This window comes from Lepisma saccharinum, chromosome 4 (genome assembly GCF_977018435.1).
Source record: "Lepisma saccharinum chromosome 4, izLepSacc3.1, whole genome shotgun sequence".
In the NCBI taxonomy this organism is placed as follows: domain Eukaryota; kingdom Metazoa; phylum Arthropoda; class Insecta; order Zygentoma; family Lepismatidae; genus Lepisma; species Lepisma saccharinum.
Genome location: NC_139232.1, coordinates 96,316,653 through 96,343,217, shown reverse-complemented (window position 1 = coordinate 96,343,217; position 26,565 = coordinate 96,316,653). Strand labels below are relative to the sequence as shown.

The window sequence follows — 26,565 nt, the reverse complement described above, 5'->3', positions numbered from 1 at the left end:
CCGTCTCTGTGTAGTAGTGCGTCTTTTAAAACAAGTTCCATCTTTTATCAGTTGTGCGTCAACTGCTAAGCTGAGCAGAAGCAGATCACGTGAGTGAAGACGCATCATGCAGACATTATCGTATTTCTGAATGCAGTGTTTGTACAGGAAGTGGCGCTAATCAGAAAAAATCGAAGGCAATCGCAAGACTTCAGCAAAGAACGACGAACGCCATGGTGCTGTTTCACAAGGCAAAACGGAAGTAACGATTTGCATTGGTGGGTATGGAGGGTCGAGATTTCCAAATCAAGCAAATTGTTTGGTGCTCGTGCACTGGCTGCAAGATTATCTGTCTGCAAATACGCCACCCTACCAGAATCACAAAGAAGGCGGCAGATTGCTTATCGTAGTTAAAAGATAAACTCGATTGTTATCGTGCATAAGTTGTTTCAAGCTGGCCTTCAGAGTTTAAACATTTCCCCATAGGGTTCCTCCCTGCTCTCACAGTCTTGCTTCAACCGGACATGCGAATAGTGAACTCTTTGCCGGGCTCAGTCCGTTCTTTGTTGTCTAGTAAAGAACTAACTTGGTTAAGTGTGGGTTCATGGAGGCTACAAGCTTGCAAGCTATGAACAACAATGTGAAATTTGATGATGTCTATGTCGACAGGAAGAGAAAATATGATGGGGAGAAGCACACATGTGGTGAGTAAAAAGATTTCCAGTGATTTCCAGTTAAGTGTGGTACTGAAACGAGAACGAGACGAGACTTGTCGAGACCGAGACCAGCTCGCCGAGTGTCGTCTCTTTCAAGATTTTAGTAAATTTGTAGTAAAGTATATAAAAGTTTCCTGCAAATAAAATTGCTTGACCATGTAACGTTTGCAGACATACCATGAGGGAGCTGTCAGATTTTAAGTTTGTAAATAAACGTTATGTAACTTCAAGTTCTTAAATACATAATCATCAAAGGATAACTCCAATAAAATGAATGGCAATGTATACTTGAACCAATATAAGTACAACTTGGTCCTACACAAACGGCAAACATGAGTAGCAAAAAGGAAGCGAAATTCGACTTGTTGAGTGGGTGTCTTAAAGTTGCGCAACTCTAATATCCATCTACTTTTTTTTCTAAGTCCAATTTATGCACAGATGGGTTAATCGGGACTGGAACTACAGTTTAAAAGTGGGATCAGGAACTGTGCATCGGGCATCGAACCCGAGACCCAGTGATTACTAGGCAAACACTACGCCATTGGAGAGGCCAGTAAAGTAAATTTGGTTTAGGTAAATTTTACAAATGTGATGCCGAAGTTTCCAACGATACCGAGATTATCGGTCTTGTCTCAATTTGACAAAGTTCTGTCTCGTTATCGGTATCGTGTCAACACGTCTCGTTCTCTGTAAAATTCCTATGGAAACAATATGTAATTTAATTAAGTCAATGATTTTACCGCGCTAAAATAGCTTTATGCGATAGCAATAATAAAGTGTATAGCTCTTGGGTCACCAGGTGTTATATATGTCCTCAATTAAATATGTGCTTTCGATCTCCCCACTGAATTTTCCGGGTCAAGCTCCAGCGTGAACATTGGTGTTCTTCATCTAATCATCACTCAACCTTATCGTCGCGACTAGCCAAAAGTGAACAGAACGAAGCTAACAAGCATGCCCGTACCCAGGGGAGGGGCCATGGGAGCCATACTCCCCCCTCGAACTATGAAAAATTAAAATGTGAACTTAAAAAAAACTACGAAAATAACATCGACGAGTTTTCAAATTTGTAAAATTTCAATTTTCTTCTTGCATAAATGAATGTGTTGGTGGTGTAGAAAGGCACACTCCAGAAGTCTGCAGTCTGCAATATTGTGTAGTTTTAGTTCTACAACCGTTGATGCAAGGCTGCCAGCAGTAGCGGCGATTAGGATTGTTTGGGCAGTGTGTGCCCGTCACTATTTTTTTCCCCCACTTTTCCTCCGCACTGTGCTAATCTAAGTCTTGTCTACTAAGAGAAAGTAAATTGCCTTTCCCTTTCCTCCCTCCCCCGCCCAGAATTGGAACTCAATCGCCACTACAGGCTACGAAAATGTCTCCTCCTGTTGGTTAACTCACATTTAGGGTTCTTTATTATAATAGTAATTGCTAATACGCATAATTAAATTTATGAATATATTATTTTCTGAACATAAAATTATCATTATATGGAGTGTAAGGGATGCTCCTTCCACGTAGTACATCCTGGACTGCAGACTAACGAGGCTCTGGCGACTGGCCCCATGGCCAGTATAATTCTGTGTCGTCCTGTGTTTTGTCCTTATTTGTGCTGAGCGCCCTTTTTAGCCTCAGCTTTTAACCAAGGTAAGGAAATTTTAGTTTTCAGACACGTTTTTATTTTTGTTATGGTAAGGTGCTGGACCCCGTATAGCGTGACGGGTGCAAAATAGCCTCAGTGCTGACGCACCCAAAAAAATTTAATTCACAAGTATCATTATCATGGCTGTTCAAAAGAAAACAGATCTATTCCAATACTTCTTAGAATTGACTAAACAATAAATAGGGCGGCTGATTGTTGGGATGAGGTGAGTTGACTATATATATAAACACAGGAATAGGATCAGAAAAGGTGCCAGAACGGTGGATAAATACAAATGATGAAGGAGACAGTAAACACTTACCACACGAAGAGAAATAATTCTATATTTCGCGATATATGTCGCATTTTCAAAGTAGAAGATAGATAGATCGGCGTCACATGGATTAGAGGCACAGAATACTGACCGTAGCGTCTCTACGATCAGTGTTGCCAGAAACAGTTGATAGAGAACAAAAAAGTACTCTTATCAACTGTTTCTGGCAACACTGATCGTAGAGACGCTACGGCCAGTATTCTGTGCCTCTAATCCATGTGACGCCGATCTATCTATCTTCTACTTTGAAAATGCGACATATATCGCGAAATATAGGATTATTTCTCTTCGTGTGGTAAGTGTTTACTGTCTCCTTCATCATTATATATACCGCGTGAGGCACCTAAAAGTACCACCTGAAATAGCGAAGAAACCAGAAACAGTAGCGATGTGAGGTTTGCGGGAAACAATAATATCAAATGGTGCTCGTAAATCGGAGGTATGGGGTGGGTCGAAAAATATCGACAAATGGGGCATCTGGAGCAAAGTCATATTTTTTTTAATGGAACGATATACAATAACATGCATAATATAAAAGAGCACACGCAGAGAAACACAACGCCGTTGGTCTCATGCATCTACTGCACATAGGAACGAAGATATGGCCATGTGAAAATATGTAAACAAACTAACAAGTGGCCCACTTGACCGTCCGTACCACGGCATGTACAAGTATGAGATGTCGGAAGCCATTGGACAAGATGAAGACAGAACGTGTTAAAGGAAGAAAAAATACAGTAGACATCGTCAGCAGCATGTATTTGACAGTGTTACAGCATAATGAAAATGACCATGACAGTATGTCGAAGAACCACTGCGTAAGAAGCGAAAACCTGTCAAAGTGTGTGTTCAAAGTGGTGGCCGTCAGCTGCGATACAGGCAACGAGGCGCCCACGCAAAGATCGTTGCACAGAATGTAGCATCTCGTAGGGAATGTCCCTACAGACCGCAGTAATGCGGTGTTGCATATCCTCTGGAGTTGTTGGCACATCCCGGTAGACAATGTCCTTCAGCTTTCGCCACAGGAAAAAGTCTAACGGTGTCAAATCTGGGGAACGAGCTGGCCATTTGACAGGCCCTCCACGTCCAATCCAACGATTTGGAAATGTATTTTCCACACATGCTGTAGCGCGTCTTGCACTGTGAGCTGGGTACCCGTCATGTTGGTACCACATGTCCCTCCTTGTCTGAAGTGGTATGTCCTCCAATAGTACAGGCAGTTCATGTTGTAAAAACTGTATGTATCGGTCAGCATTCAGTGTCCCTTGTATAAAAAAAAGGGCCAATGAGATGTTCACCCACTCACACCACACGTTCACACTCCATGAGCGCTGGCGTTCCACTTGGCGAAGCCAATGTGGATTTGTCACCGACCAATAGTGCATGTTCCTTAGGTTGACATTTCCATGATTGGTAAAAGTTGCCTCGTCAGTGAAGAGAATACGTGACAAATCGGGTGTGTCATGTCGTAACAACCATGTGCAAAACCGAACACGGTCCACAAAATCATTCCCGTGAAGTTCCTGATGGAGGGAGATATGATATGGGTGAAACTTGTGTGTGTGCAGAATGCGCAATAAATACACTTCGCTGACTCATCCCAGCATCCCTGACAATTTCACGGGAGCTAACGTGCGGATTCACAGCAACAGCGGCGAGAACATTTGTTGCACCTGCCTCACCTGTAGTTGGCTTGTTCCGCACACGTGCTCGTGGTGTTACACTTCCGGTGTCTCTTAATTTAATAAATAACTTACCAAACAGACGTCGAGATGGCTGTCGTCTGTCCGGATATCTCTCTGCGTACACACGGTAGGCTTCTGAGGCATTCTTTCGGCATTCCCCATAAATCAGGATCATGTCCGCTTTTTCTATGTTTGTGAACACCATAATCTTCGCTCTTACCACTACGACTGCTTGCTATGAACTAACACGATCTCGTGGACCTGCTATCAAAACTTGCTCTGCGTAAAGGCAGTTCTGTCAGGCACCTGAGAAGTCTTACATGCCGTGGTACTGACGGTCAAGTGGGCCACTTGTTAGTTTGTTTACATATTTTCACATGGCCATATCTTCGTTCCTATGTGCAGTAGATGCATGAGACTAACGGCGTTGTGTTTCTCTGCGTGTGCTCTTTTATATTATGCATGTTATTGTATATCGTTCCATGTAAAAAAATATGACTTTGCTCCAGATGCCCCATTTGTCGATATTTTTCGACCCACCCCATACCTCCGATTTACGAGTCCCATTTGATATTATTGTTTCCCGCAAACCTCACATCGCTACTGATTTTGGTTTCTTCGCTATTTCAGGTGGTACTTTTAGGTGCCTCACGCGGTATATATATATATATACACACATACAGGGTTATTATAAATGATGGACCCATCTTCAAAACATCATATTTATTGAGGTACAAATCCAAAGTGAACAAGCTATATACCAATGGAAAGAGGAAGGTTCAAAGTTTGTTACCACAATGTTTGGAACTGTTATAAATGTTCAATGTGACCACCGTTGGACATCGTCCTCTGACACACGCGGTCGGCCTGTGCTTTTTCCTTTGCACACACTTCCAGTCGCTTGAAATTGCTGAAACCAACGGCTAATGCTTTTCCTAGTTGGTGGTTTGCTACCGAATTTGGTACGGAATGCCCGCTGCACTGCAATTTGCGACTCACTTTTCGCGAACTCAAGCACGCAGAAAACCTTGTGCTCCAAGGTCGCCATCTCGCTCACAACTAACTGACACAGACGGTCCTCTCGCGAACTCTACCGGCCGCTTCCGCAACCACCACAGCCCGCCGGCCGCTGCCCGCCAGAAACTTTGAACCTTCCTCTTTCCATTGGTATATAGCTTGTTCAATTTGGATCTGTACTTCCCTACCTATGACGTTTTGAAAATGGGTCCATCATTTATAATAACCCTGTATATACAAAGAGGGGGGAAGGGGGATAAAATAAATTTTCGGATATGGTCTCTCCCTCAAGAAGAGCCTGCTAACAAGGCTCTACGCTAAGCAACACTGTATAGACAGGAATACTTATTTTAGTTACAGTATATGTACAAAGTTTCAATTTTGGCTCCTCAAAAACACGCGCACAAACAGGTTGTTCGAGTAGCAACAGGACTGACGCTTCCTCGTTGAAACTAGTGATGGGCACCATCGACTAATTTCCACCATCGACTAATTAGTCGTTAGTCGAAACAAAATATCGACTAATTAGTCGAAAAAATTAGTCGACTACTTTTTCGACTAATATTAGTCGAATTAGTCGTTCGACTAATATTAGTCGAATTAGTCGTTCGACTAATATTAGTCGAAGTAGTCGTTCGACTAATATTAGTCGAAAAAGTAGTCGACTAATTTTTTCGACTAATTAGTCGTTCGACTAATATTAGTCGAATTAGTCGTTTGACTAATATTAGTCGAATTAGTCGTTTGACTAATATTAGTCGAATTAGTCTTTCGACTAATATTAGTCGAATCAGTCGTTAACGACAAATATTAGTCAAAGTGGAACTATATATTTTTCTTATTATTTTCAAATTCCTCCACTCTTGTGCTGAGCTGAGCCAGGCTAAATTGGACTGTTTATAAACGAATGTTTACACACACACACACACACACACACACACACACACACACACACACACACACACACACACACACACACACACACACACACACACACACACACACACAGATATATATATATGTATATGTATATATATATATATATATGTGTGTGTGTGTGTGTGTGTAGGCGCACAGAGAATAGACCCGGGATCTCTTCATTACAAGGTCACGCATGAGAACATTGAGAACAGTCTCTGTGGCCCGAAACGTTGAGTTGTGTACTCACGATGTCAGTCACCATCAAGGTTCCGGCTTCAAATAAAGACGTAAAGAAGACATAGGCAGGCCCATAGACGGGAATTATCATGTGTCTTGGGTGGGGGGGGGGGACAAATCCTAATTGGAACAAAGAAAAGATGCGAAATGTTGTTTGTTGGAGTGTCAGATGTGACCGATAACTTTACTATAGTAGTATTACAGTTAGACATACAATTATAGAGATGCTACATTAAAATCTAAAGTAACGGAACAAATCAATCTCACTGATAGATACCTCGCATACGTCGTACAGCTTCATGTTTGATGTTTACATATATTCTTAGAAGTATTCTAATAGTATTCTAATAGTACTGTATTCCTTAACAGTGTTTTCAAATTTCCTTTAATCAACAGTGGAGGCGAGTTCTTGCTCCCATACTATCCAACACATATTGGTCGAAATTTTCAAAAGGGTGTGACCATTATGTGAAGCTTTTAAAAATATAGTTCTGATCAGTTAAAAATTATTTATTACGATGTAAACTGCCTTTGGTGCAATATTAGGATGAATGAAATACTAGCGAATAAGTTGAAATTGAATAGTCTAAAACGACAAACATAATTTATTTGTGACAGTAATCCTTTTTTCGGTATGAAACAAAAAAGTAAGACATTAGTTGTTATTGATTTGTGCATTATAGTCGAAATATTACACCTGAGAAAATTTACCAGAGTATTGCGAAACTGTGTCGAAAGATCATGCGCTGCTATAATTGGTTTCGTTCTCTAACGCACCAATGCGACGATTACGAGATGAGAGATTATTAACCATTTTTGGACTGAAAAAGCAGGGTGCGACGGTCATGCGATGAAATACATGTTTTTTTTTTTAATGCCAAGCCTTGTCTACCAAGAAAAGTACACTGCCCCCCCCCTTCCCAGTTTTGGTACCCAATCACAATCACTGCTACTGTTTATCAATATCATTCACCAACCATGATACTTTTATATGTAGATATAATATATTCTGAAATTAAGTGATATTTATTAGCAATGAATGAAGAACATGTCTGAATGTGAGTTAACCAAGAAAATGACATTTTTCATTGCCACTTAAGTCCGAAGAAACTCGGGACAGAGATTAAAAAGATTTGACTGTCCCAACTAAATCTGGATGTCTGGTAGACTTGCATCAATTGTTATAAAACTACCTGGGTACAATTACCAAATATGGCAGACTGGAGCCTGCCTCTCTCCGCGAACAACCCATTCATTTATGCAAGGACGAAATAAAATTAATTCGTCAATTAGTTTGATAGGTTTTATATAGCATCACATTAAAACATTTCATAATTCGAAGGGGTAAGTGCCCTCATCGCCCCTTGATTACGCGGATCTACATGGCTTTCTTTGTGAGTTTCGATTCACTAATTTCTTAATCGTCGCTCATCATCGTCGTCGTGTTTACTCAAAAGTGGTAGAAAAGCGACTCTAAATAAAAATTCGAATACTATAAGAGGCTTCAATTTAAAGTGGGATCTGAACCACTTGTGCCTCCACCGGGTATCGAACCCGGGACCTCTTGATTACAAGGCAATGACGCTACCACTGCGCCATGTGGGAGGTCCTCTCTCAAGTAATGATTACTTTCCGGTTCGAAAATAAGGTTTACAACTTAGAAGCAATATCATAATGTAAAATGCCTATTTTGTGTAGTGAAACAGCAATAATGAAACAACTTGAAAGAACGTTACTCATACCTGATGATTATTTGTTACAAGTTTCTGCAGTAAATAATCCTATGTCTTTCGTTATAATTTTCCAAATTTTTAGTCGCTTTTCTGTCTCTTTATGCTAATCAGGACAAAGAGAGAATAAATGGTGATTAAAGAAAATTAATGAGTAGAAACTTACAAAGGAACACTCCCATGAAAGGATTCGAACCCGGAGTCGTGATTGGCGGATAATGTGAATGGCCACTCAGCGCAAAGTGAAGATCAACATACAAGGTTGTATTATAGCGAGTGCAGCAAGTTTGAGATTGTACTTTACAGCGTAAAGTTTAGTATTTGCTCCAAGAACATAATTAGTGTTCATTTTTATTAAAACTAATTTTCCCTTGCCTTGCGTGAGAACTGGTTGATTTTAAACTATATTCTTAAGTTTGACATTAGTTTTAAGTTTAAGAATATTTTCATTACGGTACAATGCTTTTAAGATAAGATCTCTAGTTCACATGAAGGCCATACATTGAGATTTAAATATTGCGATATCTTTCTTGCACCACTAATGATACCTAGGGATGGTTAGGTCTTTGAATTCCAAGAAATTCTCCAAGTCCTGAATGCGTATCTCTTGAGAAAAGACACCATTGTAAACAACAAATAGCCACATGAATGACTACAGCAGGGGCACCTTTCGCTTTCAATTTGGCATGCTGTGAGGCGGTACCGGAATTTTCCAGTCACTCACCTTTCCAAGAAATTAAATACACCTAGGCCATTCTCCCTCGCATCACTACTTAGCGATAAGCCCTCTCTACTTCAGTGGTCTACGCTTCGTCTGGAAACGGAATCAGAATCAGTTGTGTTCGATTTCCACTGATATTAGTCGGAAATAAAGTCGATTTCGACTGAAATTAATCGTGTGACTATTTCGACTAATATTAAATGTGAGAAAATTTACTAATGTTGCGAAGTACTTACTTAAAAAAATAATTCTCTGCGTCCAAAGATCATGTGTCGCTCTAACTGGTTTCGTGATCTGATGCGTCAATGCGTTAATGCGACGATTGCGAGATGAAATATTATGCTTTCATAGTGTTAAGCCTTGTCAATCAAGATAGAATCCTCCCCCTCCCCTCAAGTTTTGGCACCCAATACCATCTATGTTTGAGGGCCTCCCCGATGGCGCAGTGGTAGCGTCTTTGCCTTGTAATCAAGGTTCAATACCCGGTTCAGGCACAAGTGGTTCCGATTCCACTGTAAACTGTAGGTCCAGTCCCGATTAGCCTTTCTGTGCATAAAGTGGACTTAAAACATCAATCAATCAATCAATCAAAACCATCTATGTTTGACTATCAATTAACCAATCATGATAATTAGATGTATAGAAAATGATATATTTTTAAATTAAGTATGTGATAGCAATGATACTTATAATGAAGAGCATGTCTGAACTCCACGAACTCTCCCTCAGAGTGCCCAGACATAAAACACTGAGCAAGGAAACTTTCCACACTGCAACGCCCAGACTCTCGCTCATACAACGTTCAATATTCCAAAGGCTACCGAAACAATTCAACAACATCTCAAACCAAGTAGATATATTCACTGCATATTCGTCTTTTATCACCAACTTGAAAAACATTGTACATAAGTAATGCATTGTGTAAATAATCTGTTTACCTTGGTACTGTGTTGTCTTGTTTATTATTTATATTTTGTTTATTTTCTTTTCTTTATTATAATTTTTTAATTTTTTGGTCTTGTTTAGTGTTTAATGTGTTCGTTTTAACACCAGTGTACTTTTTACTGTTGTTTCTTTCCGGTTTAAAATGGCTTCTGCTGTACTGGAAATTTCAATAAATAATTAAATGAAAAAAAAAGACATTTTTCATCGTGAATGCAGTTCGATGAAAGTCGGGACGGGGATTTAAAACAAGGACACTCTGGGCTGAATCCGGGCGTCTGATAGATATGCATCAATTAAACCTTTAAAGGTTATAATACTAAAATTATAAAATAACCAAATATTGTAGACTGCAGAGTTCTGGAGCCTATCTCGCTTCGCGAACAACCCATTCATTTATGTAAGAATAAAATCGAATTTCTTGCAAAATCTGAAAAATCGTCAATGTTATTTTCGTAGGTTTTACAGCTTCATATTAAAACATTTCATAGTTGGAGGGGGTAAATGACCCCATTGCCCCACCCCTAGAGTATTAGGCTGGACATGGATGTTCTTTTTGATCAATTCGTCCTCATCGTCGTGGTTACCCAAAGTGACATACATCCTCTATCTTTCTTTATTATTATCGTCATTTTACATCGCTTTTATGCCTCTTTAGGCTAATCGGGATGATGAGAATGAATTGTGATTACAGGAAATGGATGAGTGGAAACTTACAAGAAACACCCATGTCCACCACAGGATTCGAACCCGGAGCCGTAAAAGGCGTGAATGTGAATGAACCACCCTGCGCGCTCTGCCACCGATGTTGCTGGCAAATTTGTACCCCATAAGGGGCAGAAAGGTAAATTAACATCTAGCGACTGCAGCAAGTTTGAGATCGTTCTGGACAGCGTATATTTTAGTATTTGCCCCACGAACATAATTAATGTTTATTTTTAATTAAATTAATTTTACCTTACCTTACATCAGAGCTGGTGGATTGTAAACTCTCTTCTTATATTCGACCGGTTTTTTAAGTTTAAGAATATTTCCATTCCAGTAAAATGCATTTATCATAAACCCTCTAATCCATCTGAAGGTCAGAAATGGATAGTTTTGCTTTTAAAATGTTGCGGTGTCTTTCTTACACCAACAATGTGCACTGGCCTGTGAATACCAATTAACTCTCGGAACTATGAATGTGTATCCCTTCAGAGAAAACAAAAATAGCGACATGAATGACGGTAGGCATCGCCCCCTGGAGGTAGGGGGGGATAGAGCTACAGCAGGGTCAGCTTTCCCTTTGCATACCAGCTCTGTCGCGGCATCAAGGGATAAAAGATTCCAGTCACTGACCTTTCCAAGAAATACCTACCTGCTTTGCTTCCCTTCTTGACAATAAGCCCTCTGCTCAAGTAGTCGATTGTTCGTCTGGAAATGAGACATGTTCGGTCATTTCGACTAATATTAGTCGGAATGTTCCCGACTGAAATCAGTCGAAATGTTTCCGACTAATATTAGTCGAAATGTTTCCGACTAATATTAGTCGAAATGTTTCCGACTAATATTAGTCGGAATGTTTCCGACTAATATTAGTCGAACGACTAATCCGACTAATATTAGTCGAACGACTAATCCGACTAATATTAGTCGAACGACTAATTCGACTAATATTAATCGAATGACTAATTCGACTAATATTAGTCGAACGACTAATTCGACTAATATTAGTCAAACGACTAATTCGACTAATATTAGTCGACTAATTTTTTCAGTCGACTAATTTTCATTAGTCGATAATTTTTTCGATGGTTTTAATAATCGACTAATCGACTAATATTAGTCGACTAATGCCCATCACTAGTTGAAACGTGACGTGAGTATGAAGTAAGGTCAATGGGGAAAAAAATATCATTGATCTCTATATCCATCCACGTAATGTGCTGTTTCCACAGGTGTGAGTGAGACAGCAACTTGAGAATCACATGCGTGAAGCATTTATTGCTGTATAGGACAGAAATAGATCTTTATTATTATAATTTGAAATTACACCAGAGCTCTTTGCTGTCAATTAAATTTAAGACATATTTCAACGATATTAGTAATAGTACACAAGAATCGTTAAACTGCCCTTGCACACTGTTCTATTATAGTACAATTTATGTGTAGGATCTTGCAACGTTGCATTCATAGCAACTTATCTCATAGGTCTGTATTCGAGTTTATCTGATAAGCTTATTTATTTTAAGTGATAACCCATTTTAACGAACCCCTCAACATTTACATTGAACATATGGGACGGATAATGTTTTCTGTTTTGTCAAAGGTTAACCTTGAAAAGCAAATAGTTGCGAAATAAATTGGCTTCTCTTGTGTGGGGAAAAAAGGACAGCTTGCTCTGCGACGACATTAATGATCATTTCTACATTCTAATTTCTTCATATAGGATTGATTGATTGATTTAGTTTATTTTACTTCGCGTTTTGTGCCTCTTGGCTAATTTGCGAAGATGGGAATGAGTGATGAAATGATGAAATTGATGGATGGACATTCACAAACAACCAAGCCCGACCGGGAATCGAACCCGGGACCCTCTTCATGTAGGAGAAGTATTTATTTTACACGAGAGCGCTCAACTAAGCTTAAATTACATTTCTTGCATCTGAAGTGAAAGAAAGTAATACTTCTTTTCCCATAATTGACGCATGCGTCACTTCAGATCCAAGAAATGTAATATAAGCTTAGTTGAGCGCTCTCGTGTAAAGCCCGCATCACACGGAACTGGATTTCCAGTTGGTATGCCCTAGTTGGCGCTGGACTTGCTATCAATTTGCTAGTTTTCGCCTCACACGATACTTATCAGCGTACTTGCCGATAGACTTTTGTTCCCATACGAGGGAAGTTGTAATGGCGGCCGCGTGAGAAGTAAACAATGTATCACTTCACATTTTTAAAAGCCGATAACTATTCAACCGAGAGGAATAACGTTTCGCATAAAACGTTATTAGGTACAAAACAATGGCGCCGCTTAAATACATATTTTAAAACGTTTACTGTACACGTATGGAAGCATATTTTAGTTGTTTCAAATGTAAACTCCGTGCACTCGGCATAGATGGAATCTCAACGCGTCTTCCATGCTGTATACGTTATACATTACTGGAGTAACACTCGGAAACCACAGACAAAAACGCTCCTTTGCACACTCACAGATTATGTTCACATCTTTGCTCTGATTGTCTGTTCCACAGAATCCAGTCGAGGAAAGCAAGTAGCAATTAGAACATGTCCTATTCCTCCAAACCAGTCAAGCAGTCAGCCAGGCGGCCATGATTGCTATCTAGAAAGTTAATTCAGCGCCAACTAGGGCATTCCAACTAGAAATCCAGTTCCGTGTGATAGGGGCTTAAAATAATAACTTCTCCTACATGAAGAAATTAGAATGTAGAAATGCTCATTAATGTCGTCGCAGAGCAAGCTGTCCTTTTTCCCAGAATTGACGCATGCGCAGCATGCACCGCATGCGTTCAGGAGACGCCTCCTGCCACTAGGGTGACCAGATCCTTACCAGCAAAAAACAGTACACACACATACCATGACAAACTTTCTCCAAACAAGGAAAGTCATAAAGGACAAAAGTTTTAAAAATAATTATTCTTTTATTTGATGAATCCCCAAAGTATATGAGTGGCATAAAACAAAAATGAAAACTAAATGTATTTAAAATTTGACATATTAAACAAACTACAGTTGTAAGCAAAATTTTGTTGAGAACATGTCACTTAAACTTTAAGTCTTTAAAACAATTCCAATAACTTCAAATTAACAAATATTTCATAATCAAATGTACCAATATTTAAGTATCATCCTTAATGGTTCTGTACTTTTGCTTCGAGTGAATAGCATGTAATAACTTTGTATTTTTCATAACCATATCATGGAATTCACTACAGGTACAACTGAAATTATATTTAGTTATTATTAGGTGTTTCATATTTCAATTGAGATTTCTCAGCAGTCCACATGTTATTCATTAATGAGAAAACTCTCTCAGTTGGTGCGTTTGTGGCTGGAAGGCACAAACTGAACTCTACAATATCAAATACCTGATAAAAGGAAATACATTTTTCCTGAAAATATTTGAATATCTCAACCAACCCATCTTAAATCTACTCTCATTTGAGCAGTATACCATGCTTTCAGTTTTTCAAGAGTAGCATACGCTCTTACATTTGAAATTTCATCAAAGAGATCAGAATCATTAAGTTGCTTTCCTGACCATTTGTTGAAAAATTGTACGATATTTTGCACCCTGTCCAATTCGATCATCGAATCCAGTTTTACCCAATCCAACACAGTCATTTCAGAAAAGGGAGAGGACCAGTGCTTAATATATTCAATACAAGTTGAATAAAATGAACGCACATGTTCCTTAAAACTTGACATACAAACAAACCGATTTTCCTCCAGACTTTTCAGTTTCGACTGCACTATAAGAGGCAAAAAAGGCAGTTATATCTGCCAACTAATTTTTGTTTAAGTTCTGCAATCAATGCAGAACCTTCTATCAGTGCACCACACTTTCTATGCAAATCGGTAAACAGTCCATCGCAGTTTGTACACAATTATTCACTATATGTGCAGAACAACCTACACCTAAAGTCCGCGCGTTCATTATATCCCCAGCGGTTAACAAAGGGAGCGGTGCTCTTTGTTAAAAGGAACACCCAAGCGGGCGGTTTTCTCTTGAAGAAACTGGAGTAGGAAAGCGATGTTGCCAAATTGAAGGAAAGGGTAAAGAAAAAGAAAGAGAAACAAACAAATTAAAGAATATGTAAAGAGAAAAGAAATACAGATAAAGATTAAAAAGGACAATATTAATAAAGATAGGAAAGAGGCATATTATAAATCCTCATATTTACACTGAATACCCCTAACGTTTCTACTCGAAAAATATATTATTCAGAATATACATATATAGTTAACTTACCTTCACTCATCGTCATCGTCATCGCTGTCTCCCACGTGAATCACGAATCTCTCCTGGTTACTATCCGTATCGTGGTTAATGTATTTTCTCTCAATTTTGATGGTGTGTTGAATACAGGACAACCAAAGCTGAGCATCAATTGTCTCTGTTCCATCACGCAACAGCTGGCATACACTGGCACTTAGAGTAGGAGATACATTGTTTTTCCTCACATATGATTTTAACTTGGCCCACACCAGTTCTATGGGATTAAAAATGCAATGGTAGGGAGGGAGTCGCAACACTTCATGTCCACGTGAGGCTGCAAGCTCATCCACTACGTACTTTTTAGTAATGTTTGCCGATTTAATTATTTCTAATAAAAGGGCTTTTATAGGAACAGGTTTCGGTACTGGAATGTCGTGCCTCTCCATGAAGGAAATAATATCCTGCAGTTTTGTCTTCATAGTTGGGATTTTCACTAGCAACCTCGAGTGGTAACTTGCATTATCGCAAATTATGATACACTTCTTATCACTTGGCAAATTTGGCAGCAGAATATTGGTAAACCAATTTTCAAACACTTGTCCGGTCATTTCGTCGTGACTGTCAGCTTTACAATCTCCAATGTTCTTAGCGGAAAGATACAAACAATTTGGAACCCACCCCTCGCTGCTCCCAGCATGGAGCACCATGATGCGTTTTCCTCGTGCTGACGGCGACTTCAAAATACAGTTGCAAGTACCATCGTCCCACCCTTTTTTGACGACGTCGTGAGTGTCGAACCAAGTTTCATCTAAATAAATAATCTGGCAGCCTTCTGATCTCAACATGTTGAGTTTGTGAAGGTAACGATACCGCCAAGCAACAATTCTTGTCGACTCCATTATTGCATTTCTTTTCTTCAGCTGACGAAAAGAAAAACCAAGTTTCTTCAGAAGTTCTCGAAGCGTCGTTTGTTTGTAAGGGAAGTCTGATATTAGTTTCAGTTGTGTTAATAATTCACAGACACTTGGTGCGCGTCCTTTAGGAAAAAAATTGTAAATCTCTCTCCTAACAAAATCGCAAACAAACTCGTCCACTTTATGAATTTTTTTCTTTTTATTACCAGGCTTCTTTGGTGTAATTGGGCCTCTTTCTGTGATCTTTCGCACTGTTTACCTGTCTAATTTCAAAATATTTGCTGTTTCCGATATTGGTCCTCTTCCTGAATTATTCCTGGAGACATATTCGTGCACACTGCATACAAATTCTTGAGCTTGTTTGTTCAGAATTCTCTTTCTTTTCCTCAGCACTCTAGAACTGCCGCTGCTAGTACTTGGCTGGGGGTCACTTTCGTCAGTTAAATTCTCCTGCGCAACAACGTTTGCTAAAGGAACCTGGTTTGCAACCCACGGTCTCCACATGCTAATAACAAAACCAAAATCTAATATAAAAACTAAAAGCACAACACTATAACAAAGCAACAACACAGCACCATAACACAACAAAGAAATAACACAACACAACTAGTTAAGAAAAACAACCCCGCACGTGGTTATGGCGCAAAAATAACGAGAGGCTCACGCACCCGCCTGCTCCGCCTTGCAACTACAAGAAATGTAAAGAAAATGTGGCAACAACGTCTGAGTGCACGCGCTTATCGGGAGCGGTCTGGCTATTGTTGGCTATTGTTTCCAGTGTTAAGTTTTATCAAAGGGTTGCCGATGGGGATATAATGAACGCGCGGACTTTACAATTGGTTTGTTTAAGCATTCCTGAACAATACTGTAAACATTTTTTTATCTTTTCTTGCTGCTCCTCCAAAGTTGCAGTTGGTGTTGTCAGCACATAATCCAACAACTTTAGTTTCAATGTTGTATTCATTTAATGTCTTCAGAATATACGAAGACACAATATCGGACGTTTCACCAAACTGATCTTGAAAATCCAGAACTTGAACATGCACTCCGCTCAAAGGAAGGAAGTAGCGCACCAACAATGGAAACAATTTCGTAGCTTTATGGTTCGACGAATCTGAGTAAACTGTAATGTAATTTACCTGATCCAACTCTTTCCGAAGCTCTGCAATTGCATAGGGGCTTATCACATTTGTCACGATCGCTTCAAATTTTGTTCTTGCACAAGGATAGTGTGGTTCGAAGCACTTCTTAACAAGTTTCGAACTACAGTCTGTAGAACGAAACGATTGATTATGTTGCACTGTACGAAATGCAAAACACGCTTCTGCTGCTGCCAATTTTTGTTCTTTAGGCCCAAAATTCTTGTTTCGAGAAAATGTAGAAAGAGTAGCACTAGATGCAGCAGCAGCATCGGCAGATTTGTGTTATTTCAGACCTTCCAATGTTTGCAATTGAAAACTGACCTGAACATTTTTCACAGTGAACATCACTATCGCTTTTGCCTCTCTTAAGAAATGGATAAAGAGATTTCAGTTCTGAATTAAATGCACATTTCCTCCTAGGAGGCATCTTCACCCGACAGTGTTGAAATACGAGACGTGCACTTCAGGAACGAGACTTCCACTCTATGCACCCTGCAACAACTGGACAGATCGGCGTCACCTGACCCTTTTGTTCGCAACTGTCTACAAGCTGCTCTCTGCCGTGGTAACTAAGCATTGTTCTAACCGGATGTTCATTCTCTCCAGCCCGACCACAACAGAAAAGTATGTACTGCATAACTGTTGACATGGAAAAAACAAAAGAAAATATAAATAGAAAATAAATATTTGGACTTCGGAGACCGGAGTAGAAATCAGGACATGTCGCAGGACATATGTGAAAGAAAGGTCATATCTTAATTTTATACATGGCTTCGCATTCTGCAGGACAGCCCATCAAAAAAAAGGACTGTACTGCGAAAATCAGTACGGATGGTCACCCTACCTGCCACGTATTCATCCGATATTTTGCCAACGTGACCTAAAGGTCAAAACAACAAGAAATCCACAAGCTTAATCGGGGCGACTGGGCTATATGCACCCGCAGGCACTTGAAAAAGTTTGTTTGTTTTCATTTCGACATCATGCTCGGAGGCTAATCCAGACCAGAAGCGTACATTAGATCTCGAAGAGACCCGTTTACAAAGAGTCGTGACTAACGCACGTAAAAAAGGCGACTCAACAGATCTCTGAAAGCGTATCAGGTTTACCGCTTACCTGACAGTTGCTCAAGAACTAAGAAGTCACCTGAAACCCGGCCAGTTACTTTCTAGTTCCACTTGCTGCATGACGTAGATGCTACACTCCAACGCAGAGTATAATTATCAATATTACCAACTGCAATGAAATTTATCTACGCATAGAGTCACAGCAGTGGGTAGATTATAAATCAGTTAGATTTTGCATATTTTCAATTTAGTCATTTTTCCATAAATATCATAAGATTATTTCGAGTTTGAATTTGGTTTTAAGTCAACTTTTATTCGCATATAGGCTAATTGGTACTGGACATACAGTTTAAATTGGAATCTGAACCGCTATATGCCTCCACAGGGTATCGAACCCGGAACCCCTTCATTACAAGGCAGCGACGAAAGTTATTTCGATATTGTACCAACCTGAATGACACAAGCTGGTCAATGAAGATTGGTGGTAGTTCTGCTCTGCATTAAGCTGCGTGGTGGTGGTGGATAGGGAGGGAAAACTTCGTTGTTAGCTGGGTGTTTGGAACCACAGCAGATCCTGCTGACACCTGTAGGTTTTCTGACGTACACGCTGACTCACTGGGCAAGCTCAGTGACGAGTCGTGTACGAGCAGGAGGAAAGCTTCGGTTTGCAGCAAGGTTGGTCAAGGTCCAGGAACCCATAAATTCTATTGGTTTCCGCAACGCGACCGGAACGTTTTCTTCTCGCACAGTTTAAATTAGGTCCAAGTTGTGTATTGTTTCATTTCAATACGGAACTTGGACCGGATTTAAATTTACCCGGAAATAAGGTTCCCGGCTCATAATTAAATTGATCCGGAAGAAAAGGTTCCTGGACCGAATTGAAATACTTTACAGATAAAAAAGTTCTTTACGGTCCAGAACCCCTTTGCGCTTGCTGATTTTCTCTCCTGGACCGGAATTGAATTTATTAAAAATTCCTAGACCTTTAACAAACCTGGTTTGCAGGACTCTGGTCGGGACTGGGCCTACAGTTCAATGTGAACCACTATTCTATGTAATTCCTCCGATGATTGAGCCAGTGGCCGTGATACAACTACGCCATCGGGAACGTGATGGCATACAACTGTTCGTCGTGGGTAAACAAATAGCATCATCATTCATTATTTAGCTTTCGTATATACTTTGATTTTCATTCTGATTTGTCAACTGATATACGCTACCTATTAAGTCACCTGTAAGAAGAATAGTTTGTCCGAATGAGACGTGGGATGGAAAAATACTCGTCTCATTCTCACCACCCTCCTTATCGCATTTATGAACCCAATAAGAATATAGTTGTTGGAGATAATTCTCTTGTTCTGCCAGAGGTTCTTGACTATTATGTTCATTTCAAGGACACCGAATGTCGAGATGGAACAATGAATGTCACGTACTGTTTAACCCTTGTCATGAACAGAGGAGTTATTAACTAATTATGCAGTCCTGTACATAACGATCTATATTCAAACATGTGCGGCTAGCAATTACAATTAATAATAATTGCACGGGGCAATGTAAATATCTATTACGATGCAATCTAGTTGATAGTAAATATGTAAGGTAGCTTGTGGATGTCGATAGGATTGATTTGTAGACCTAATGGGCCATTTACACGAGGCCAATTGTGAAGACATTCCACTAAGCCAATCCAACATTGGCATCGTGTGAATAGAGGCAAGCAGCCATTATCTCGAGTCACTCCACTAAATTAGAATGGTTTCAAAGTTTTCGGCGCCAGTAGTCATTGGATTGGCTTAGTGTCTTCACAATTGGCCTCGTGTAAATGGTCCATAAAGATGTGGAAATACAGAACTTGCTATACAGTCGATGATGTGACGCCTGCACGTAATCTTCATATAGTAGCTTACATTTACTTGCAAAGTGTACGTAGGAAATGCACAACGCTGGGTTTTTTTTTAATAAAAGTGTAAATGCGACTGAAACGTGGTGTTGGTTACATCACCTCCGCCAAGGCCGCCCGCGTGATATTTTTTCAGGAGGGCAAGGTAAGATTTCATATCTTGCCCTTGAGTTGATGATGATGAGTTGTCTGCCTGAAGGCAGATCTTTTGACCGGAAGGTCTCTGGGCAAGGTGAACCGAACCCATGGTGGTTTGCCATTGCCTTCCATGGGATGAGGATGAAATGGACATTTACAAACAACCATGGACGAGCGGGATTCGAACCCGGGACGCCTAGCGTCGCAACGCGATGTGCTAACCACTTGGCCATGGGATCCGGCGCCCTCGAGTTATAGAAACGTATATACTATACTTTAATATTGCTGTCATTATTTTGACATGAAAATACTTTTGCGTTGTTGACAAGTTCAGATTTCAGCCCACTATTTAAATAGAAACTGGATTCGCCTTGATTACTTTCCATAAACATCCATCACTTTGTTGATAAACAGTTCCTGAACTTTTCGTCGTCCCGCACACCTCAAGATACGACAGTCAACATGATTTTAATGTCTTTGCTGAAAACGTTCTCTTGTTATATTGTAAATCACTGAAAAGAATTTTATTTGCAATAAAATATCGCTACAATTTTACAAAGAATTTTACATGAATTTTTTAAGGATATCTCAGGCGGACAAAAGTCCCCATGGACCCCACTGCGGGCGCCCTTGACTTGCACGTGGTCAAGATGGACGATGGGTGAAGCATTACATCCAACGTCATCTAAGAGCATTATGGCACAGTGCAATACACAAGGGATGACATCATCAGTTCTTTTATTTTTTTACCAACACACTTTACAGACTTTAATGTGGTTCGAACTATAAATTTCAAGATTTTTTTTGTACTTTTCATTTTAATAAATGCAGAAAAATGGATCAACCCCCCCCCCCATTCTAAAAATTGCATTCCTTTCATTATAAATAAATATACATTTTTTAATAAATTTACTGATTGATGTAGTCCTACATTGTGGTTAATACGAGGGCGGGCTGAAAGGTAATGCCTGCTATTTTTTTGTTACGGTGTAAAGACATTTTGGATTTTGAGCACTGTACTTATCAGACTTTCCCCCTTCTCCATTCCAAATTTCAAACTTCTATCACCAGGGGTTGCTGAACTAGAGCGAGGAAAAATGGCGGCATGTAACCATACTATGTCGGTGCACCTGAAGCTGCGTGTGGTGACAGAGTTTCTAACTGCAGAAAATGTGTCCCCAATTAATATTCATCAGAGAATGAAAGCTTTTTATGGCAATGAATGTGTAACGTCAGTACTGTATGATGTTGGGCTGTTCATGCTCACAATTAAAACCCCTGCTGAGGAACTCTCATTAGGCCTATGCCATTTTCCTCGATCTAGTTCAGCAAACCTTGGTGGTAGAAGTTTGAAACTTGGAATGGAGAAGGGGGAAAGTATGAAGAGTACAATGCATAGTTGCTCAAAATCCAAAAATGTCTTTACACAGTCACAAAAAAATAGCAGGCATTATTTTTCAGCCCGCCCTCGTATTACCACTTGATACACGACTAAGATGTGCCAGGAATTGATAAGGATTTTGAACCAATAAAGTGAATAAACTAATTGTCAACCTGATAGTTACTAGTAGTTGCCGTCATTGTCCTTTCACACATCATTACGAACTGTTCGCTCTCATTGTTGTGGTTATCTTCATTGTATAACAATACGGGACGTTAATGGACCAAGAGCATGGTGCTTCCCTGTACAGATAGCAGTTGCTATGTTACGAAACAATAATAATACAGCACACAGAAGGAATGCTGTGATGTTGAGGGTGCAAAGGATCACCGCATGTCTTTGTCACCTGTAGAAACGTGATGTTTGCTGTAGACGGAGCGATAATCTCTTATGCCAAGTCACGTAGTGTCTAATTTTATACTTTACATGCATGTACGTACAAAGGTGGAAAACTTTGTGAACTTAGCTCCTTTAGTTTCTTCGTTCAATGGGGGGGTGTAAGTGCAGGTTCATTTGGCACATGATCAATGCCGGCTGAGCCCCCCCCGGCCTGGCACTGAGGTCAGCCCCCTTGACTATTTTGTGTGAAGAGTGAAAATGTAGACAACAGAAATTATTTTGCTCATAACTTTGATGAAAGATAAATTAAGGGAGCATGAACAGCAGCTATTACAGAAGTGTAAGTAGCGGCAAGGACTTGGAAGATTCTCTTCTATAGACTTCACAAAGTTCCTTCACAGGGGAACTCTATATCTGTACCTTCGTTGATCCTGTGCCAACCTCCCATTTATACAGAAATCTGTGACTTTGATGTCATTATGCAAATTCCCTCCGCATCTGCGTCAAAGGTCAACAGCTCCCAAGTTTTGGGAACGAAGGGTATTTTTATTGTTTCGGTTGGGGGGGGAGGGGTGTAAGCTAGGCACTATGATTGAATATTGTCCATTTTTCTTGTGTGGTATAAATATCTATGGAGTGTGTAGTAAGGTATGATTTCAGGCAATTAACACTTCAAGCGATAATTTAATAGATATAGGAAAAAAAATGTAGCATTTGTGTGATATTTCTAAACTTTATGTAACTTAATGACCACCTTCTCCCCACACAATTTACATTAATTTAAGACTATTAAACTTTTGAAAGAAGGGACTTGGTTTACAAAGTTCCTCCTGATAACCCATGAGCCCCCCTGGAGATCAATTCTAGCTACGGGCCTGCGACCGCCTATACAGCACAAACACATTACTCATTAATGACTTAATGTTGTTGTCTTAAATTGCATTAAGAATTATATTAATATCATTATTATGCCTCATACCGTTGACACGTCAATGGAATTTAACTTATCTTCAATATTCAATTAGTTAGCAATGATTACAGAATGTCTTGAGATTCCTTCTATAGAGCAATTCTACATAGACATTGATAAATTCGAATCAGTGATGCTTTAAAGTTCGAATTTATTAACGAAATATTTAATACAAAAACTAAAATTATAGCTTAATCGGCTCGAATATTAATTGAATATTCTGCAATAATAATAAAAAATAATTTCGTAATAAATGTTGGGTGGCCATTAAGTAGGAACCTGTTTTCTAATCATGGATCCGATATCCGAACTTTTTATCCTGGTTCTGATACCCGAATCTTATCCTCATCTAATACAATCCAATATTTGAATCTAAAAGACGCATTACTAAATTGGTCATATTGTGTGTTCGGCTAGTAGTAATAGCGGCTCTTTGGATCACTACATCCGGTGGCCTTGACGTCATTCGTTTAAGAGCAGGGATCAATGACGCAGCAGAAATTTGATCCGCTGTTGACCTTGAAGACATCCATCTCAGAGCCCGGGGTCCATGTGGAAGTGGTAGGGGGTAAATGACCCCTGATGTTGTTTCTGGGTGTTTACTAACCTAATGTGTGTGTGTGGAGGATATGCGCGTGCATTTCGCTTGAATGCGTGAAACGTAACGAGATGACGATAGCTGTTTTTAATGATGACGGCGAAGTTGATGTACCCCGCAAGCCTAGTGGTTAAGGTTATTGCTCTGTAATCAAGGGTATCGATTGATTGATTGAGTTGGTGTATTAAGTCAGTCCACTTTATGCACAGTAAGGCTAATCGGGACTGGACCTACAGTTTAAAGTGGTGGGTTGGAACCACTATATGCCTTCACCGGAAATCGAACCCAGGACCCATTGAATACAAAGCAACGACGCTACCACTGCGCGATCGGGGTGGTGTTTTTGAAGGGTGTCGAGTGTTCGATTCCTGGTAGAGTTAATATTGTATTGTAAGTTGATTGATTGATTGATTTGTTGTTCTAAGTCCACTTTATGCACAGAAAGGCCAATCGGGACTGGACATACAGTTTAAAGCCGGGATTCGAACCAGTGTGTGCCTCCATCGGGTGGGTATCGAACCCGGGATATTTTGATTACAAGGCAATGACGCAACCACTGCGCCATCGGGGAATAAACATTGTCTCGATTAGCCTGTGTGAGCTAAACAAGCAAGATGGCGGCGAAAAGCGAGTGCTTAACGTTGTCGCCTGGCAATGAAGAGATCTCGGGTTCGATTCAGTAGGTAGTCAAATGGAGTCATTTGTTTTTGTCCGCCATTATAGGTCCCGATTAGACTATCTGAACATAAATAGTGTTTGAATGAAAACAATATGGCGGCCTCGTTTTGTGTGCGGCGGCGCGGGTGCGGGCGGCGGCGGCTCGGCACGGTTGTTTTTTTTATTCCGCGATATATGTAATAGTTTAAATATGAAATGGCTGAAGGTGATGTTTTAACCAAATGGTTCAGGGTTTGATTCCCGATGTTGACAAAATTGGATATTTAATTCTATTTGTTTAAAAGTCCCGATTAGCTTTTTTGCACAAAGAGGAAATGAACTAAAGTGGAAATAGGGTGTAAAAGTTACTGCTGTAATCAAGAGGTCCCGGGTTCGATTCCCGATGTTGTCATTTGCCTAATAATGATTTTCTGTTTAAATAAAAAAGAAGTGTGTTATCAGTCCTGATTAGTATTTATGTACGAACAGATATTCAAAAAGCAAAACAAGTTGGCTGACATTGTTGTTTTGTATGTAGGAGGTTCCGGGTTCGAATCCCAATGCTGACAAAGTGCAGAATAACTGATTTGTTTAAAACGTAAGTTACTATTCCCGATTAACGTTGATACACAAATAGTCCTGATTAGCCCAACTGTGTATAAACAGTATTTGTATAAAAGCAATATGGCGGAGGATATGTGCGCGCAACCAATGTGTAAGATGCAAAGTTTTGAAATAACCTGATTTTAAGATGATGGCGAAGCTAGCGTAACTCCCCAAAGCCTAGTGGCTAAGGTTTTCGCTTTGTAAAGAAGGTGTCGAGGGTTCGATTTCTGGTATAGTCAATAATGAATTGTTTCGATTAGCCTTTGTGTACATAAGGATGGCGGTGTTCGAAAATCGAGTTGGGTTAGTGATTAAAGTTGTTGCCTGGTAACAAAGAGGTCCTGGGTTCGATTTAGTACGCAGTCAAATGCAGTCAATTGCTATTGGTCCCCCCAAATATAGGTCTTGATTAGCCCATCTGTGCAAAAATAGTATTTCTATAAAAACATTATGGTGGCTGAAGTTGTTAATCAAACGGTTCCGGGTTCGATTCCCGATGTTGGCAAAATTAGATAATTAATTCTATTTGTTTAAAATATTAGGTTTTGCGCAGAATGAGGAAATGAACTAAAGTGGAAATAGGGTGTAAAAGTTATCGGTCCCTATTAGCATTTATGCACGAACAGATATTCAAAAAGCAAAACAAGATGGCTGACACTGTTGTTGTGTATTCAAAAGGTTCCAGTTTCGAGTCCCAATGCTGGCAAATTGCAGAATAACATTGATTTTTTTAAAAAAATGAAAATGAGTTACTATTCCCAATTAACCTTGATGCACAAATAGAAATGGCTCACTTTGGGGTTTTGTAACCCAGGGGTCGAGGGTTCGATTCCCGCTGGTGCTATTGTTGGTGTTTTTTCTAGCGAAGTCTCGATTAACTGTACTGCATATAGTTGATCCACTGGATATCGAACCTGGAACCTCTTTGATTACAATGCAAAGACTTTACCAGTAATGTATAAAGAGAAAGCAAATTCTGTTGTTTTGCTGTGTGGGCCTAGAACCGATTAGCTTTAATGCATAAAGAGTAGGTAAGATAAGCATCATGGCCGACACTATCACTTTGTGATCAAGAGGGTGTCGCTGATTCGACTACTCCAATGGAGGCAATATTCTATGTTTCAATTCCATGTACAATTCTAGAGTTATGTTTCGATTAACCTCAATGCATAAATAGAAATTAAACAAAAAAACAAGGAAGATGGCGACAGATGTGTTAAAAAATGGAATTAGTTTTTATGAATGTTTTTTATAGTGACAAGAAAAATAGAGAATCACTGTTAGAAATAGAATGAAAATAAAGATACTTGCCTTTGCATGTCCAGCGCTGTGCAGAAAAGCTCTCATGCTTTATCTCCGACAAGTCCACAATACACATTTTTTTATTATATAGTTAAATATTAATGTTGTTATTAACACTGATTCTTACCAGTAAAAATATAAACCATATGGATTTTTTAAAGGGTTTATAAGTGAAAGATAAAGCAAACACATATATTTCACCCCTCTTTATTACAAATAGTATTTACAAATTCAAAGGAACCACACACACACACACACACTCACACACACATACGTAACATGTTTATATTGTGTCACCAGTTTAGCAGCATGGTATTTAGCAAGTTTTTATATTTTATGTTTGTTCACTCATCCACATAAGGAATAGTGTCACTGTCATAGCCACTGTCTGCTGCAACCACTGAATTAAAATGTTTCACTATTTTTTACACAAGAATGTCGAGAATGCAAGATTCCACACACTTTCCAAAATATGATACGGCGACACTGTTTCACACATAACCACCACATGCTTAATGCATATGAATATGTTCATAAAGTTCCGCCACGAACTTTCTGCGATGAACACTATCTCCAGGGAGCCGTATGCTGGTTTTTTTCCTTACTATGATCTGACGGCGGTTGTGGTTAA

The 26,565-nt window shown here is 39.6% G+C and overlaps 1 protein-coding gene across 1 annotated transcript in view; it reads left to right on the top strand.

Moving 5' to 3' along the window:
* The first annotated feature begins 204 nt into the window (after window positions 1-204).
* LOC145986649 (scavenger receptor class B member 1-like) overlaps window positions 205-26,565 on the top strand; it is a 90,704-nt gene continuing 64,343 nt past the window's right edge. The window contains exon 1 of the mRNA XM_083120918.1: window positions 205-683. Coding sequence (XP_082977044.1) covers window positions 584-683 — 100 coding nt within the window. The 5' untranslated portion in view covers window positions 205-583. The remainder of the gene's footprint in view (window positions 684-26,565) is intronic.